This window comes from Lonchura striata, chromosome 20, assembly GCF_046129695.1.
Source record: "Lonchura striata isolate bLonStr1 chromosome 20, bLonStr1.mat, whole genome shotgun sequence".
Lineage (NCBI taxonomy): Eukaryota > Metazoa > Chordata > Aves > Passeriformes > Estrildidae > Lonchura > Lonchura striata.
The window spans coordinates 1050816-1064964 of record NC_134622.1 but is presented as its reverse complement, the minus strand read 5'-3'; the positions used below and the strand labels follow the sequence as shown (position 1 = coordinate 1064964).

The 14149-nt window shown below is 48.3% G+C and overlaps 1 protein-coding gene across 1 annotated transcript; it reads left to right on the top strand.

Annotated features, from left to right (window-relative positions):
* Nucleotides 1-11745: 11745 nt before the first annotated feature.
* Nucleotides 11746-13137, top strand: LOC110475885 (C-C motif chemokine 5). The gene is made up of 3 exons (XM_021540364.3): nucleotides 11746-11909; nucleotides 12354-12465; nucleotides 12934-13137. Exons 1-3 carry the CDS (start codon nucleotides 11837-11839, stop codon nucleotides 13019-13021), a joined length of 273 nt encoding a protein of 90 aa, XP_021396039.2. The 5' UTR covers nucleotides 11746-11836; the 3' UTR covers nucleotides 13022-13137.
* Nucleotides 13138-14149: the final 1012 nt, after the last annotated feature.

Below are 14149 nucleotides of genomic sequence, written 5' to 3'. Positions count from 1 at the left end.
ACATCAGGGGAGAAGGAAGAATGGAGCACCACCAGGTCCCAACACTCTGCTCTGCCTCCCATCTCCTTGGGTTCACCCGTGGAATGCACCAATATCCACACCAGAAAAATCAAATGCAGATATAGAATGAGAATGCACTGATCTTACCTGCCATCTCTGCAGCACTGTCAGGGCTGGAAGAGAAGTCAGTTCTTTATACACCTGCCCCAGGGCAGAAATTCACGGTGTTTAAGATGGGTGTGGCCAAGAAACTGGGACCAGATTGAGCCAAGAGGAAATATCTGCTGGTTTGCTTTCCTGGAATGGTCTAGAAAGTGTACACTTCTCCATTCCTTCTGACTTCCTTCTTGAAAAATCAGTTTAGAAAGGAATGAAGATACACATTTCTTTACCACAAGTGAAAGAGGTCAGCTTAACTATGACGGTTAAAAATCATGGTGGAACTTGGCTTCTTTTTCCTTGTTGATTGACATTTGTGAAGATTTGGGAAGCCAGAAATGGATCCTTTTGCCAAAGCATTTGTGGTGCATCCCAAGGTCCACATACAGCATGTGTGAATTTTGGGCCTGCCACTATTTGTGTCCAGGCAAAACAAAATTGTGTCCCATCAGGGATTTGGAAATTCCTATAAAATAATTATTGAGGATGACACAGACTGGACAAGGAATGAGGCAGTAGCACAGAAGAGGGTCAAGCTGTTTCCAGCAAAATCCCATGGACAGATATATGGATAATCCCAAAGTTATAACTCTGCCAGTACTTAGAAAGGAACAAAGCCTTGGGCCAAGTGACATAATTAATTTCAATGTGAATTATGAGAGATAGTTAGGAGGAAATTCTCCCCTGGGGATGGTGGGCAGGCCCTGGCACAGAGTGCCCAGAGCAGCTGTGGCTGCCCCTGGATCCCTGGGAATGTCCAAGGCCAGGTTGGACACTGGGGCTTGGAGCACCCTGGGATAGTGGAAGGTGTCCCTGCCCATAGCAGGGGGCAGAATGGGATTAACTTTAAGGTCCCTTCCAACACAAACCATGCCATGATTTGTAGGAGGGAAAAGGATTGTACTTCAGTGGACCAAGGTAGTAGAAATAATTTAATCCTTTAAACATTGGTGACATTGATAACAAAAGACAATGCCATTAATCAGCCTTTTAAACCTCCCAGGATTATGGAAACAATTCTTCCTACTGTTCAAATATTTTCACAGCTCTTATTAGACCAAAATAAATAAAATAAAAGCATGTATGATAAAGGAAACTGCTACTAAAAAGATGTTATTTTAAAACTGGGGTGGGAGGGGAAGAAAAAAAAAAGAAATATGTGTGAAGGTCAGGTTTTCAGAAACTGAAAATGCAAAGTCAATATTTCTCCCCTAAAAAAAGTTTGAATCCAAAAGCAGGTGGCCCCTAGCTCCAGAGTGACTTTGATCACCCTACCAGGTGCTCCACCTTATCTATCCAGCTTTCCTTGCAAAACGTGCATAAGCAGAAGTCCAGGTACCTGCTGGGTGACTTTGCTACTTTTTTTGTGTTTGTGACAAGTATCTTTGCCATTAGCGACTCTTAAGGAAACTTCCCTGTATGACTATCCATGAGCCACCCTGGCAGTCCCAGTGACACCACCAGAGCTGGAACCAGCGGGGGAACAGGGACCTGTGCACAGCCAGGTGAGGGACGGTCAGAGACATGGCTGGAGCCAATGTCTCCAGACTTTTCTGTGCTTGAACTGGTGGTGTATAAAGCCCAGCGCTTCCTTTGTTTGGATCCCTGCTCAGAGGCACCAACTCAAGCTGTTCTTCTGTTGTTACACCAAGATTAAATTATCTTGAGACATTTGTGACTCTGCTGCGGGAAACCTGGGGTCAAGCTGGTGAGGAGACTTGGTCTCAGTGGGGGAGTGTGAGGGGTGTGGGGACTCAAGTTGGGTCACTGGTGCCACTGCTGGGAAGGGACCTCAGTACCAGCTAAGGTGGTACCAGTGAGACTGCCAGGCTGGAGGCAAGGAATTGCCAAGTCAGACAAGGAATCTTCCTTTACATCTCACTGGCAGGCTGGTGACTCCCACTGCCCTTGGACAGGAGCACTGTCCACCCTCGGGGACATGTGTCCTTGTGGGCAGCTGGCCCCATGCTGCTCCCGTGGCTCCAGTCCTCTGGTAGGCAAAGATTGCACTCACATTATGTGTCATGTCCATTACTAGGGTATAAGTGCAGTTCCCAAGGCTTTCATATGTCAGGCAAGCAGTCTCATGCCACCTCCAGCTGGGATTTGTGGTGTTCCAGTGCAATCTTTGGAGCCTCCAGAAAATCCAGAGCATCCTGCTCACCAAGGCCAATGTACATTCAGCAGTTTACAAGACATCCAGGCAACCAGGGCAATAATTATCCATTATTTATCTGATCGAGCAGCAGCTCTCCTCTAGCTTGAGAAGATGCAGTTTTCTTTCAGGCTCTTGGTATTGCTAGCATTACTTCTTGGTCCTGTTCAGGCTGCAGATCTTCACCCCTAAATCCCAGTATAAACCCAGAGCTGTGTAAACCACTGATGGTGTTTGCTAAAATGCAGCTCTAGGAACAAGGGTTCATTAAACTCCAGCAACACAAACAAAACAAAGAGCTTATTATTGCACTCCTATCATATTGCAATCCTATTGGCAAAAGGCAACATCCTCCCTTTCCTCATTTGACAGCTCTGATATTCCTGAGAGCTCCTTCAGCTTTGAGTTCATAGAAATCATAGAATCACAGAATCCCAGACTGGTTTGGGTTGAAAGGAACCTTAAAGGTCATCTCATTCCACCCCATCCCACATGCAGGTACACTTTCTACTAGACAAGTTTGCTCCAAGCGCCATTTAACCTGGCCTTAAGTGACAGAGACACATTTAAATCCCAGGTTTGAACCATGAGGCCTCAAGTTTAATAATGTTTAAGGACTTAATTTGGGTACAACTTCAAACGTACAAAGTTTCCTCTTCATGGTGTATTTTTCCTGTATGAACTGTGGATTTATTTACAAACTGAGAGCCTATAGGCTGTACAAGCCAATCTGTCCTTGGCCAGGGCACAAGTTTACATAACTGTATCCAGTGCATTTCCTGCTCCAACAGAATGGCAGAGCTTATAAAGGGATGGAGTGAGCAGGATGAAACAGATAAAAGTGAGAAGTAATAGGTTACAGCGCAGAAATTGTAGGGCAACTAGAGGAGGAAAGCTTCCCAGCAGCACAGGGCTGACGTTTGATAAAACCAGATTGTCCAGGTTTAAAGATAGAAAGGCTGCAACACTAAAAGAAAACTTTAATACTTTATGGATAATGTTGGAGTCCAGGAATCCCTCTAGCTGGCCTGGCTGTGTCAAGACCCTAGCAGGGGTCTCGGAGACCCTGGCAAGAAGTCAAAAACGTCTGCGGCTTCAACTTTAGCCCGTGGAAAGCTGTCAACTCTGTATGGGGAATTACAAGTGACAAGGGTTTCAGTAGTGTGATATTTGAACTAACACAGGGTGGAAAAATAGAATTTTGGGATCTTCAAATTGGGGTTCAAGGGTGTACAAGATGGAGGAATCTGGGCATGTCCTAGTCTTTTTCTCCTTCTTCTTCTCCTCCATGTCTTGCTGTGATAGTGACACTTTTCTATTGGTTTAAGGTAGGGACACACTGTCCAACATAAATGTTAGGTATGGTAATAAATGGTAAACATAGTACATGTAACTTTTGATATAAAACTTGAGAGGGCATGCAGAATGTTATGGCCTCCTTGCTAGCCAGAGCTCAGCAGGTCAGAGAGAAAATATTACAGATGAGAAGAAATAAACAACCTTGCAAGCACAACTGGAAGCATTCCAAGATTCCTCATTTAACTGCGTTCGGGCTAGGGATGCAAAGACTCTTTTCAGTTCTCTCTTGGGGTCACCCTGACCCTCAGGAACCCCGAGAGAGAGAAATCCAGAGGATAAGTGGCAGCAGCAACCAGGGATGTTCAAGATGAGGCACCACAGAATTACAGAGGCGTTCAGGGGTGTGTCCAGCTGTGTGATGCCCAGGAGTGACATTATCACCTCTCCTTTAAAGACTCAATACCCAAGGCTAAGAAGCCTCTCTGGTGCATCTCCCCACCTGCCATGGTGATTCTTCATAGCCATGGGAGGTGCTCCAGGTGAGCCCAAGGGACTGGGGAGACACTAGTGAGGACAGGCTGCTTGGTGGCTCCTTCCAGACCTCCCTCAAGCCAGAGGCCCAGTGCTCAGTGCTGGAAAGCCATGAAGAGGCATCTGTGACTTTCCAGCAGAGTGGTAGGATCCACCACACACACCAGGACAAGCTACTGCACATCCAGCCATAGAAAATGCTCCTCTTGCAAGGCCTAAATGGGACTCCAGTCCTGAGCAGCAGCTAGAACACTTCTTCCATAAGAGCAACAATACTTCCCCAGGGGCTGAAGCTTTATTTCCCTTCCCATGGACCAAACTCCCTGAATAAAACTTTCAACTCCCCCTCAGGAACCAAATTTCTTCCTGCCCCATTCTTTAGTAAACCTTCCTTCCATCCCTTCCACTTCTCTTCCAGACTGTGATGCCATGCTCAGGAGGGAAAGGGGGCGATGGCTTCTCTGGAGATGGGGCTGGCAGGAGTAAAGACAGAATGCAGGAGTATGGTTTCTCCATTTTCCATGTATCTTCCTGCTCTGGAATCAGTTCCCATCTTATCTGGAAATATGGGACACAGCAGGAGCAGTTGCCAGGCCCCTGGAAAGCTACTGGGAGCACACAAGGCTTCAAACACTCCAGAGATTTATTTAAGCAAAAAGAGTGGAAGAAGCTTTAGATCCCACTGAAGTTTGCATTGTGCCCCACAGCTGGGAGATATGGGAGTCATCCACAGCCATGGAGGATTTTTCCTGGACTGAAGCTTAAATTCTTAAGAAGAAAAATTCTTAAATATGTGAATAGAAGTAAAAAAGGAACACAGATTTTGTGGCTTGGTTCAGTGCTTAACCATGTGAAGGAATGTCTGTATGGACAGAGCTTGCAGGGGTTCCCTGGTATTCCAAGGCTCCTCTGGATGATCCTATGCCCTCACATTGCAACCAGTGACACGCTGGTTTATGGTGAGACCAGTGTCTTTGACATTGCATCAGCTCATGGGAGGGAACAGCGAATCAAGGAATCACAAAATCATTTAGGTTGGAAAAACCCTTTAAAACAATTTAATCCAACCATTCCTCCGGCACTGCCAAAGCCACCACTAACCCATGTCCCCAAGAGACACGTGTTTTTTGAGCAATTCCAGGGATGGTGATACCACCACTGCCCTGAGAAGCTTGTTCCAGTGCCTGACTACCATTTCAGTGAATATTTTTCCTAATATCCAACCTAAACCTCCCCTGGCACGACTTGAAGCCATTCCCTCTCCTCAGGAATAGTGAGAGCTATGTGCTGGGACCAGCGAAATCGATGCTCAGGCGAGGCTGTCGCTGTTTCCTGAAACTTGGAAGATTAAAGGGTGAAAACGAGAGTCTGAATGTTTCCTTGATTTAGAAGCTCTACCTCATGACACACCTTGTGGTTTTCTCTATTGCATAATACTGTAAATTGTCATTTATTACAAGAGCTGTCAGCTCTCTGTTGAACTCAGACTTTTCTGTAAACACATCCTGTTCTTTTAACCAGGCAAGATTGTTTTGTCTGTAAATATGACAAGAACTGTAGATGAAAATAGCTGTTCACTGCCAACGACACAAGATTAGATAAGGGGAAAAGTCAAGAAGATGAAAGATTCAGAAGAATACTGGGGCAATTCTGACCAGTGCAATGGAAGTGTGAGCCCAGCCAGGTTGCAAAAACAGACGGACAAAATTGTGTCCTCCAGTCTCCTCCAGGATGCTTCTGTTGGAGCTCTCCAGACCACACTTTTCAACCTCATTAACCCCCTCAGACCTCCTTTTTTCAGGTCTAGTCCCCTTCAGCATCCTCTGATAAGGTGCCACTGCTCTCCAGGTCCCTCTGTTCCCACTCTGGTTACCTCCAGGTCCTGCCACTGTGGTCTGGACCCTCCCATCCTTTTGATATCATGGTCGACCACTCCAGACCCCATTTTGGGGTCTGGTAATGTGTAAGTCCCTGCTGATAAATCCCCATGGGAGGGGCATGGAGTGTCAGTGACATAGGAAAGCTCTTGTACAGCCTTTGGACACAACTCCAGGAATCCAGTGGACAGAAGTTTTTATACAGCAACTCAGGAGGAGGGGTGTAGGAAAGTGAACCAATGAGGATGTGGTAAGGGAGGAATATAAGGTGGGACAAATAGCCTATGAGCCTATCAGGGAAAATGAGGGGGGGAATAATGCAAGGTAACGAATGGGGTGTCGAGGGCATCCAGACAGACACAGAACTCTCTGGAGAAAGGGGCAGGGATAGAGAAGATTGACAACTTGGAAGGGAGGAGGTTAGGGAAGGGCTTGGGAAAACTGGCAACTGGGAAAGGGAGTGGATTAGGCAGGAGAACGGGGGCAAACATGGATTCAAAGCAAAACACAGCACAACATCTCCCTGTTTCTTTTTACAAAAGAGAGGAGAGTTCTGGAGTTCAAAACAAATTAATGAATCTATTATGTAACATATCATATATATAATCTATCATATAACAGACTTTAGTATATGACAAATTACTACAGCAACAGAAAAGAATTCAATACTTATCAGGAAAAAATTAATTACTTATGACCATAACACATGGGGTAAGGATCTTCTTAATGTAAGAAACTTAATATAAAATGTACAAAGTTATTATATACGGAATCAGGGTCGGGAGTAGGAATTGCAGCAGAATTATCTTGAAGTAAGACTGGGCTTGAAGCATGAATCACTGAGGAATCTGCAGGTTCTGGCTTTCTGGGGTTTGAAAGTGATTTTGGAGGTCGCTCCTCCTGTAGGATGTGATCAGCGAATGGAGATGTGGTTTTATTCATTTTATTTTATGCAACCGTGGGTATTAACTGGACAGAGTGAATCCTATCTCTCTAATATATGACTTAATAAGCAGATTATTTTAAAGTATCAAGAATATAAAGAACAATTTTTTAGTCAAGAAATTTAGTTGGAAACATGGGAAAATGGTTAAACAAAAATCAACAAAGATCATGTAGTTTAAATAAGTTCTAAAGGTAAATTAATGAACGCTTTTTCCAAAGCGTACTGTGAAAATTTTAAAATAATATGGAAATTAAAAGGAACACTTGGTAGGGTATAATTAAGGAAATGGATGAGGAACTTGGGCAGTCACTCTTAAATAATTTTGTTCTTATATTCATTCAATATCTCCTCTGTGACCACAGTGCACAGATACAATTGTGGGAAGAGGGGATGAAGAAGGCTGGGATATTTCCAGGCTAGAAAATGAGATTGGGGATAGTTGTCCTGGGACAAGTTTCTTGTTGGATATGAGGAGACAAAACAGGACACAGACCTCCCACCATGTCCATCCCCATTCATCTCCACTGATGTTGTGGTCAGTGCCCAGCTCCCATTCCCAGCACTGCTGGGATGCTCTGTGCAGGGCGGCAGCACCAACAGCAGTCCCTGAGCTGGATGTGAAGCAAGGATGGCAGCAGCCATGTCCAGGATGGGACCAGCTCCTGCTGGGCAGGGTTACAGCCAGGGACTCCTGCAGACAAAGCCTGGGCAAGCTTCTGTGGTGGCCAGGTGGTGAAGGTTTCCCTATGCAGGTTCAAGTCTTGCTCACAGCAGGAGTTTTACTGTCAGTCCCCATCGCCCTGGCCCCAGGAGGGACACACAGACACAGGGCAGTCACACTCTCTCAAGGAGAGTGTTTCCATCCTGGCTCTGGCTCTGGCCCTGATCTCCAAGGACCCTTTACCTTTAGGAGGGTGTTCAGAGGAGCAGCCCTGCATCTCTTCTTACCACAGGAAGAAATCCTGCAATAGCATGTCCCCTCCCCATACAGCCTTGTCACCCTGTTCCCTACAGCTGTGGATGTGTCACCCTGCTTTCTGCGTCCTGTCACCCTGTTCCCCACAGAGGTGTCACCCTGCTCCCTACAGAGGTGTCATCTTGCTTTCCATAAATGTATCACCCTGCCTTCTGCAGCCCTTCACCCAGCTCTGTGCACCTGTTTCACCCTGCTCTCAAAAGCTCATCACCCAGCTCCCTACAGCTGTCACTCTGCAGTGATAGTCTGAACTTTATTTAAACTCGTAGAGCCCTGTGATTTATTGTGTCACTGATAGCCAGAGACTAATGCCTCAAATGTTTTAAAGGGAAAAGGGCAGAGGCTGATAAGAAGCAAATCCTGTGGAGGCAGGGTAATGTTTTTATCATGCCAATTCCCTCCCTTCCAACGATTCCTGGCATGACAAAGCATTTGGGAGAAATGGGGCCAAACAGTGGCCAAGGCATTAGAAGGGGACATAAACCATCCCAGTCCCCAGTATTGCATCAGACAGTGTTAACCCCCCCCCACCACCACCCCAGGGGTAAGTATGGGGGCACTGGCTCATGAGCCCCAGCCTCCTCCATCCTGTCCCACCCTGCTCACCCCCACCACAGGGGTATTATCCCCTGGCAGCTTCTGCCTGATGGCAGTGGGAGGACAGGAGGCTGTTACCACCCCCCAAAATTCATCCCACTCTGACCCAGCCCCACACACTGGGAGCTTCTGAACCCTGAGCCCCAGGAGTTGCTCCAGGACAGAGCAGAGCCACTCAGGCAGAATCTGGGGCCTGTGGTGGCTGCAGGAACACCTTCCCTGGCTGGGAATTTAACCCAGGCTGCAGCAGTGAGAGTGCCAAAACCTGACCACTAGACCACCAGAAATGAGTAGTGACCACCAGGGAGGAGTGGTGACCACCAGTGTAGAGTGGCCAACACCTGAATCACCTGCTGGTGGCATCCACCAAGCCCTGAAGGGACAGGGACACTTGCTCCCTGCAGTTCAAGGAGAGGACCAGAGGGGATGGATGCCACAGCCTTTCTGGGGGACTTGGTAGGAATGCCTGTGGCATTAGGAAGCTCTCTGTGCAAGGGGACCCCACCTCTGTAGGCCAGGGAAGCTGGAGATGGTAGTGCCATGACTCTGACCACCACTGAAAGCAGGTTTGGGGAAGGCAGTGATAGCAAATGGTTCAGGAAAAGGTGTAGCATCCTCTGGAGGTTCACCAGGGAGGTTTTACTGCTGCTGCTGGATCATGGCCTCCTTGGGGCTGCTGAGCACTGCCAGGCTCATGTGACATGTGCCACACTGGGCACAGTGTCATGGACACAAAAATATTGACCCCCAGTGCACAGCCTGAGCTTCCCCAGAGTCACCTGGAGAGAAGAACAAAAGTCCAGCTACAGGCTGACTGCCAGCAGAGCCTTTCCTGGGAAAGGGAAACTGATCTGAGCCCTGGTGCTGGACAGAGAGTGTGCCTGGAGCCCCATTCCTGACAGATTTGCAGTAACCTGGTCATCTTGTTTGTCTGTGAGAAAACAGCTGCTAGGGGCGAGCTTCTGGAACCTGACCTGGAGCTGTGAAGAGCAGGTAACCAGCAGGTGATTCCCTTTTACAGAGAGTCCGTAGGGGGAGTGGAGACTTCTGTCTTCCTTTGCCCTACAGAAGGGGAAAAAAAGTGGCTTCCTGATGAGCAGGGAGAGAGAGGCTGGGCCGTGTGATGATCCTAAAGGATTGTGCCAGTCCTTGGGCATGTCTGGGGCAGGGAAGGGGGAGGCTGTACCAAGCTGAGCAGAAGTTACGCTGCGCTGTCAGAGGAATAATCAGATGTCATGGTTTTGGTTGCCCTTAGCAGCTATGACAGAGAGTGAGCTCTGGCTGCCTTGTGGTTGGGGGAGCATCAGAATCTTCCTGTGGTTTCTGAGATCTCGATCTGACCCTGTCACAAATTATGTCACAGGCAGTAACAGATCTTTCATCTGCCAGCAGATCTGGGAACACCAAACAGGTTCATTTGCACGTCCCAAGGCAGGACAGTTCCATCTCTGCCACTCACCACAGGCAGCAGGGAGGTGACACAGCATGGCAGCTGCTTTTTGGAGCCCTTTGTAGGGCCATGTGGCAAGGCAGGTGGGGGACATAAAAACAGGCGTTTTCTACAGACAATGCTCCTTGGAAAGAGAAATCCCAGCCCCAGGATCAGCCTTGGGGCAGAGGGGATGAGGCTCATCATGAAATGCAGTTGTTGTTGTTGTTTTGCTGAGAAGATGAGGGTGAGTCCCACTGCCTTTCTTTGCACCCTGCATGGATCTGGGTCATAAGCACTGCTCACATCAATTAGCCATGCCAACAGACTAATCACAATTCTGGAATAAAATATGGCAGTAGCAATAAATAATCCATCTCCCCATCTCTGAGAGGGAGTGTCCCTTGTCAAATTCCAGCTGAGATTTTGTCCTTTGCAAAGCCTAAATACCTGCAGCACATTTCTGTGCTGCCCCAAAATGCCACCACCATGCATCTGTGACAGCCCCATGATGTCAGGCACTTGGTTCAGCTCCAGCTCCTGCTCCTGAAATGTCCTCAGGTTCCTCAGGACAGTACATGGATGCCTCCTGGGAGGATGATTTGGAAAAAACATGGGCTCCTGCCCACCCCAGCAAGGTGCCTGGCACAGCCCTGGAGACCCTCCTGCAACCCTTGTCCCCACCCATGGGGACAGGGTGGTGGAGGGTACACTGGGAAGGTTCTGAGTGCCCCCACAGACCCATGAGGCCAGTGGGGGAGAAGGAGAGTGGCAGCACTCTGCAGCACTGGGTCCAAGGGTCAGTGAGGAAATCCAAGAAATACGAGCTCATGGCACCTTGTGAGCAGCAGCTGGGCTGGAAAACACCCAGAGGAACCACAGGCTCTGAGCTGGCAAAATGGGGGCTTGTCACAAAGTAGAGAGGTGGAAAAAGAGGAAATGCACCCTGGCACAACCTGGGGAACCCATCATGTCATGGCAAGTGACAAGGGTATCTGTGCAGTCCCTGCCATGACCCCTGTGACTGCAGGTGGGCACCAGGGATTGGAGTCTCTCAGTCCCTCCCTGGGCTGGGGAGGCTCCTGCTCTGCCCTCTGCATCCCACCTGGAACCAAACCCACTGGCACTTGGAGAAGATGCTCTTTGTAGAGTTAGCCAATCCAGGTAGGATTCCCAGTCAAGCTCAGCCCCTACTGGGATTGTTGGGAGGGGTTTGGAGGGGACAACCCCACACTGAAAGCACAGCACTGAGGATTTTGTGCTTGATGGTGCCAAGACTGCCAGCTTGGATCTATAGCCAGTCTCCAGACTGAGTATTCCTGCTGCTCATGCTGCCCTCACTGACCCCCTGGAACCACCCTGGACATTTCCCAGACCCACCACTGGAGAAGGGATCCCTTGGTGGGACCTGCACCTTCCATTTGAGGTTCTAAGCACCCCTGACCCCCAGAGCTGGTTCATTGAAGGTGAGGCTGAGCTGGGTCTTCCTGGTGATTTGGTGGCGATGCTGAGGTGACTTTGATAAGCAGAGCTGGTTTGGATTATACACATGTGAACCTGCTGCTCAAGGGTGGTTTTACATCCTGTCTTGGCCACTGAAGGCTGATTTGCTCACACTTAGCCTTCACACAAAGGCTATTCTGCTACTTCCTCAAGCAGCTGCTTCTGTATTTTTTTTTTTTTCTCCAGTATTTCTGAGGCAAAGGTGCCATGACATCAGCTCTATTATGTTTTGGAAATTCCACATTTGCCTTCAAATCTCACTGACTGACCACCGTACCTATAAAAAGCAAAGACTGAGCCAGCACCTCATAAAAGGAACAGGAGGAACCTTCTCTGATCCTGCCTCTGCTTATCCCTGTCCAGGATGAACATCTCCACACTCTGCCTCTCCATCATCCTGGTTGCTGACCTCTTTTCTCAGGCCCTTCCTGCTCCATGTGAGTACAGCATCCCTCTGCTCTCCTGGGGTGAACTTTTGCTCTGACTGCCTGTAATTTGGAGCAGAACTCACAAAAGTCAGCTGCAAATGTTGGAAACCTGTTTGAATAACTTCTCCTGATTTATTTGGACTGGTCTTCCTTTCTAATTTCATCTTAGGGATTAATTTTACTGGTATCAAAATTTTCAGGTTTTCTCTACCCTCATTTTCTTGCTGGAACTTAGGAGAGGACACAGGGTAACAATAGGGATTTTTACCCTGGGACATTAGTGTAAAGCATTTAACAAACAATCCTAGAAATATTTTTATCACATTTCTTGTTCACAGCAATGCTTTGCTGATTTTTAGGGAAAACAGGAGGAGAAGGGGCAGTTCAGCTGATTAAGGAGGTGTACAATTTATTGAGAAATGATCTCAGGCTGGATTTCCTGATCTCTTCCAGTGGGGTCTGACATGGCTTTATGCTGCTTCAGCTACATCTCACGAAAGCTGCCTCAGAATCACGTGCAGGAGTATTTCTACACCAGCAGCAAGTGCTCCCAGCCAGCAGTCGTGTAAGTATCAGCTTTGGGCCCTGAGGGGAGGCTCTGCCAGCCTTTGGGCTCCTGGCTTCACATCTAACAGGGCAGGATGCTGTGAGGCATCATCCCTGGGGGAAGGGAGCAGCCACCCAGGTTCCATGTGCAGTGTGTAAGCCCTCACCCTCCTCAGCTGAGAAATAAGTGGTCCCTCGGTCCCCTTGGAGTGTCCTGATGCTGGGAATAAGGCATGGGAAGCAGGGCAGGAGCCAGCAGGACCTTCCAGAGCTTGATGAACTCAATCCACACAACATCCCACACTTGCACAGGACAAGGAGAAGAATATCTGAGCACGGCAGGTTCTCCCAAAGGACCCTGACCTCCCCCTGGGTTTTAGGCAGGCTCTGCAGCTCCAGGATAGTTTGTGGGAAATGACCCAATGACATGACCCTCGTGCCCCTTTTACCCCCTGAGACTGTAACCCCTGAACTGATGACTTGCCAGGTTTGTGACCAGGAAGAAGCGTGAGGTCTGTGCTAACCCTGATGCCAGGTGGGTGAAGGAATACGTGAACAGCCTGGAGATGCAATGAGCACTGGAATCTGAGAAGTCCTGCCAGACCACCCATGAGAGCTTGGCACAGACCTAGGAACACCACTGCCAAGCACCAGAACCTGCTGAGCCACCTTGGGACCCTGGAAGCTTGTTTTGCCTTGCAAAGGTGTAATTTATCCACAATAATTCAGCTACGCTTAGGACAGCCATGATGCTGGAGACCTTCTGGTCTTGCAGACCCATCTTGGGGTGCCCTGCTGTGTGATGTAGCTAAACTGAGCCCACCTTGTGCCTCCATTGCTAGAATGGGAGGGGGATTTAATCCCAGAGCTATCTGTGGGTTGGAATTAGGTCTGAGTGCTGTCTTCTAAGCCCAGGATAAGTTTTTCCACTGAATTTTGTAACAGTGCAGTAGATGCTGTGAGTAAGATCTGTCCCTAGAGAAGGAAGTGGTACCCTGGTTACTTACAGGATGCTTGTTGTGGAACCACAGTGTTCAGCCTTGTTCTCAAACTACTGTTTTGTGCTAGTGCCAATGAATAAAGCTGTTTTCTCTGTGTGTCATCTCTCCTTGTTCCCCTCCTGCTTGGAAAATAGGGACCCCACTACAACTATTTTCGGAGATGTAGGGGAAAAACACAACTTCTCAGCTGGAAGTGCCCCAGCCTTCTTAGGTCTAGAAGCCTTCTCTTCTGCTGGGCCTCCCTGATCCCAGCACCACAGCAGCAGCAGCCCCAGCACCTCCCAGTCCCTGCACTTATGTGGAGCCAGAACTTCTTCCCAGCCCCTCCCCACATCATATCATAGCCAAGGCTGGGAGCTAGTGGAGCTTTGCCACTGCAGATTTGGCAAAGGAATGCCTGGAAATCTCAGGGTGGGGATTCAGGGGTGTCCCTATGGTGAGAGGAAAGGGGGATGGCCAGGACTACATCCCTGGCACAGGCTCCTCTGGAATGCAGCCTGAGCCAGGCTTAGCTCTGGGGATGCTCTGTTAGTGTTTATTACAAGACAAGCACCAATTCACTGTTGTTCTGCAGCTTCCTTGGGCAGGAAACAAAACATTTGTTTTAAAAAGCACAAAGTAAAACCAACAAAAGCCCTTTATCAGCCTGTGGTTGACTGGTAACTTTGGCTGGTAACTTTGTGGGTAGGAAATGAAACTGCT

Bases quoted from the DNA above. Each gene is read 5' to 3' on its own strand.
- LOC110475885 (XM_021540364.3), top strand. From the start codon at position 11,837: ATGAACATCTCCACACTCTGCCTCTCCATCATCCTGGTTGCTGACCTC. The intron at 11,910-12,353 runs GTGAGTACAGCA...GATCTCTTCCAG, and splicing joins TCAGGCCCTTCCTGCTCCAT to TGGGGTCTGACATGGCTTTA. The intron at 12,466-12,933 runs GTAAGTATCAGC...ATGACTTGCCAG, and splicing joins TGCTCCCAGCCAGCAGTCGT to GTTTGTGACCAGGAAGAAGC.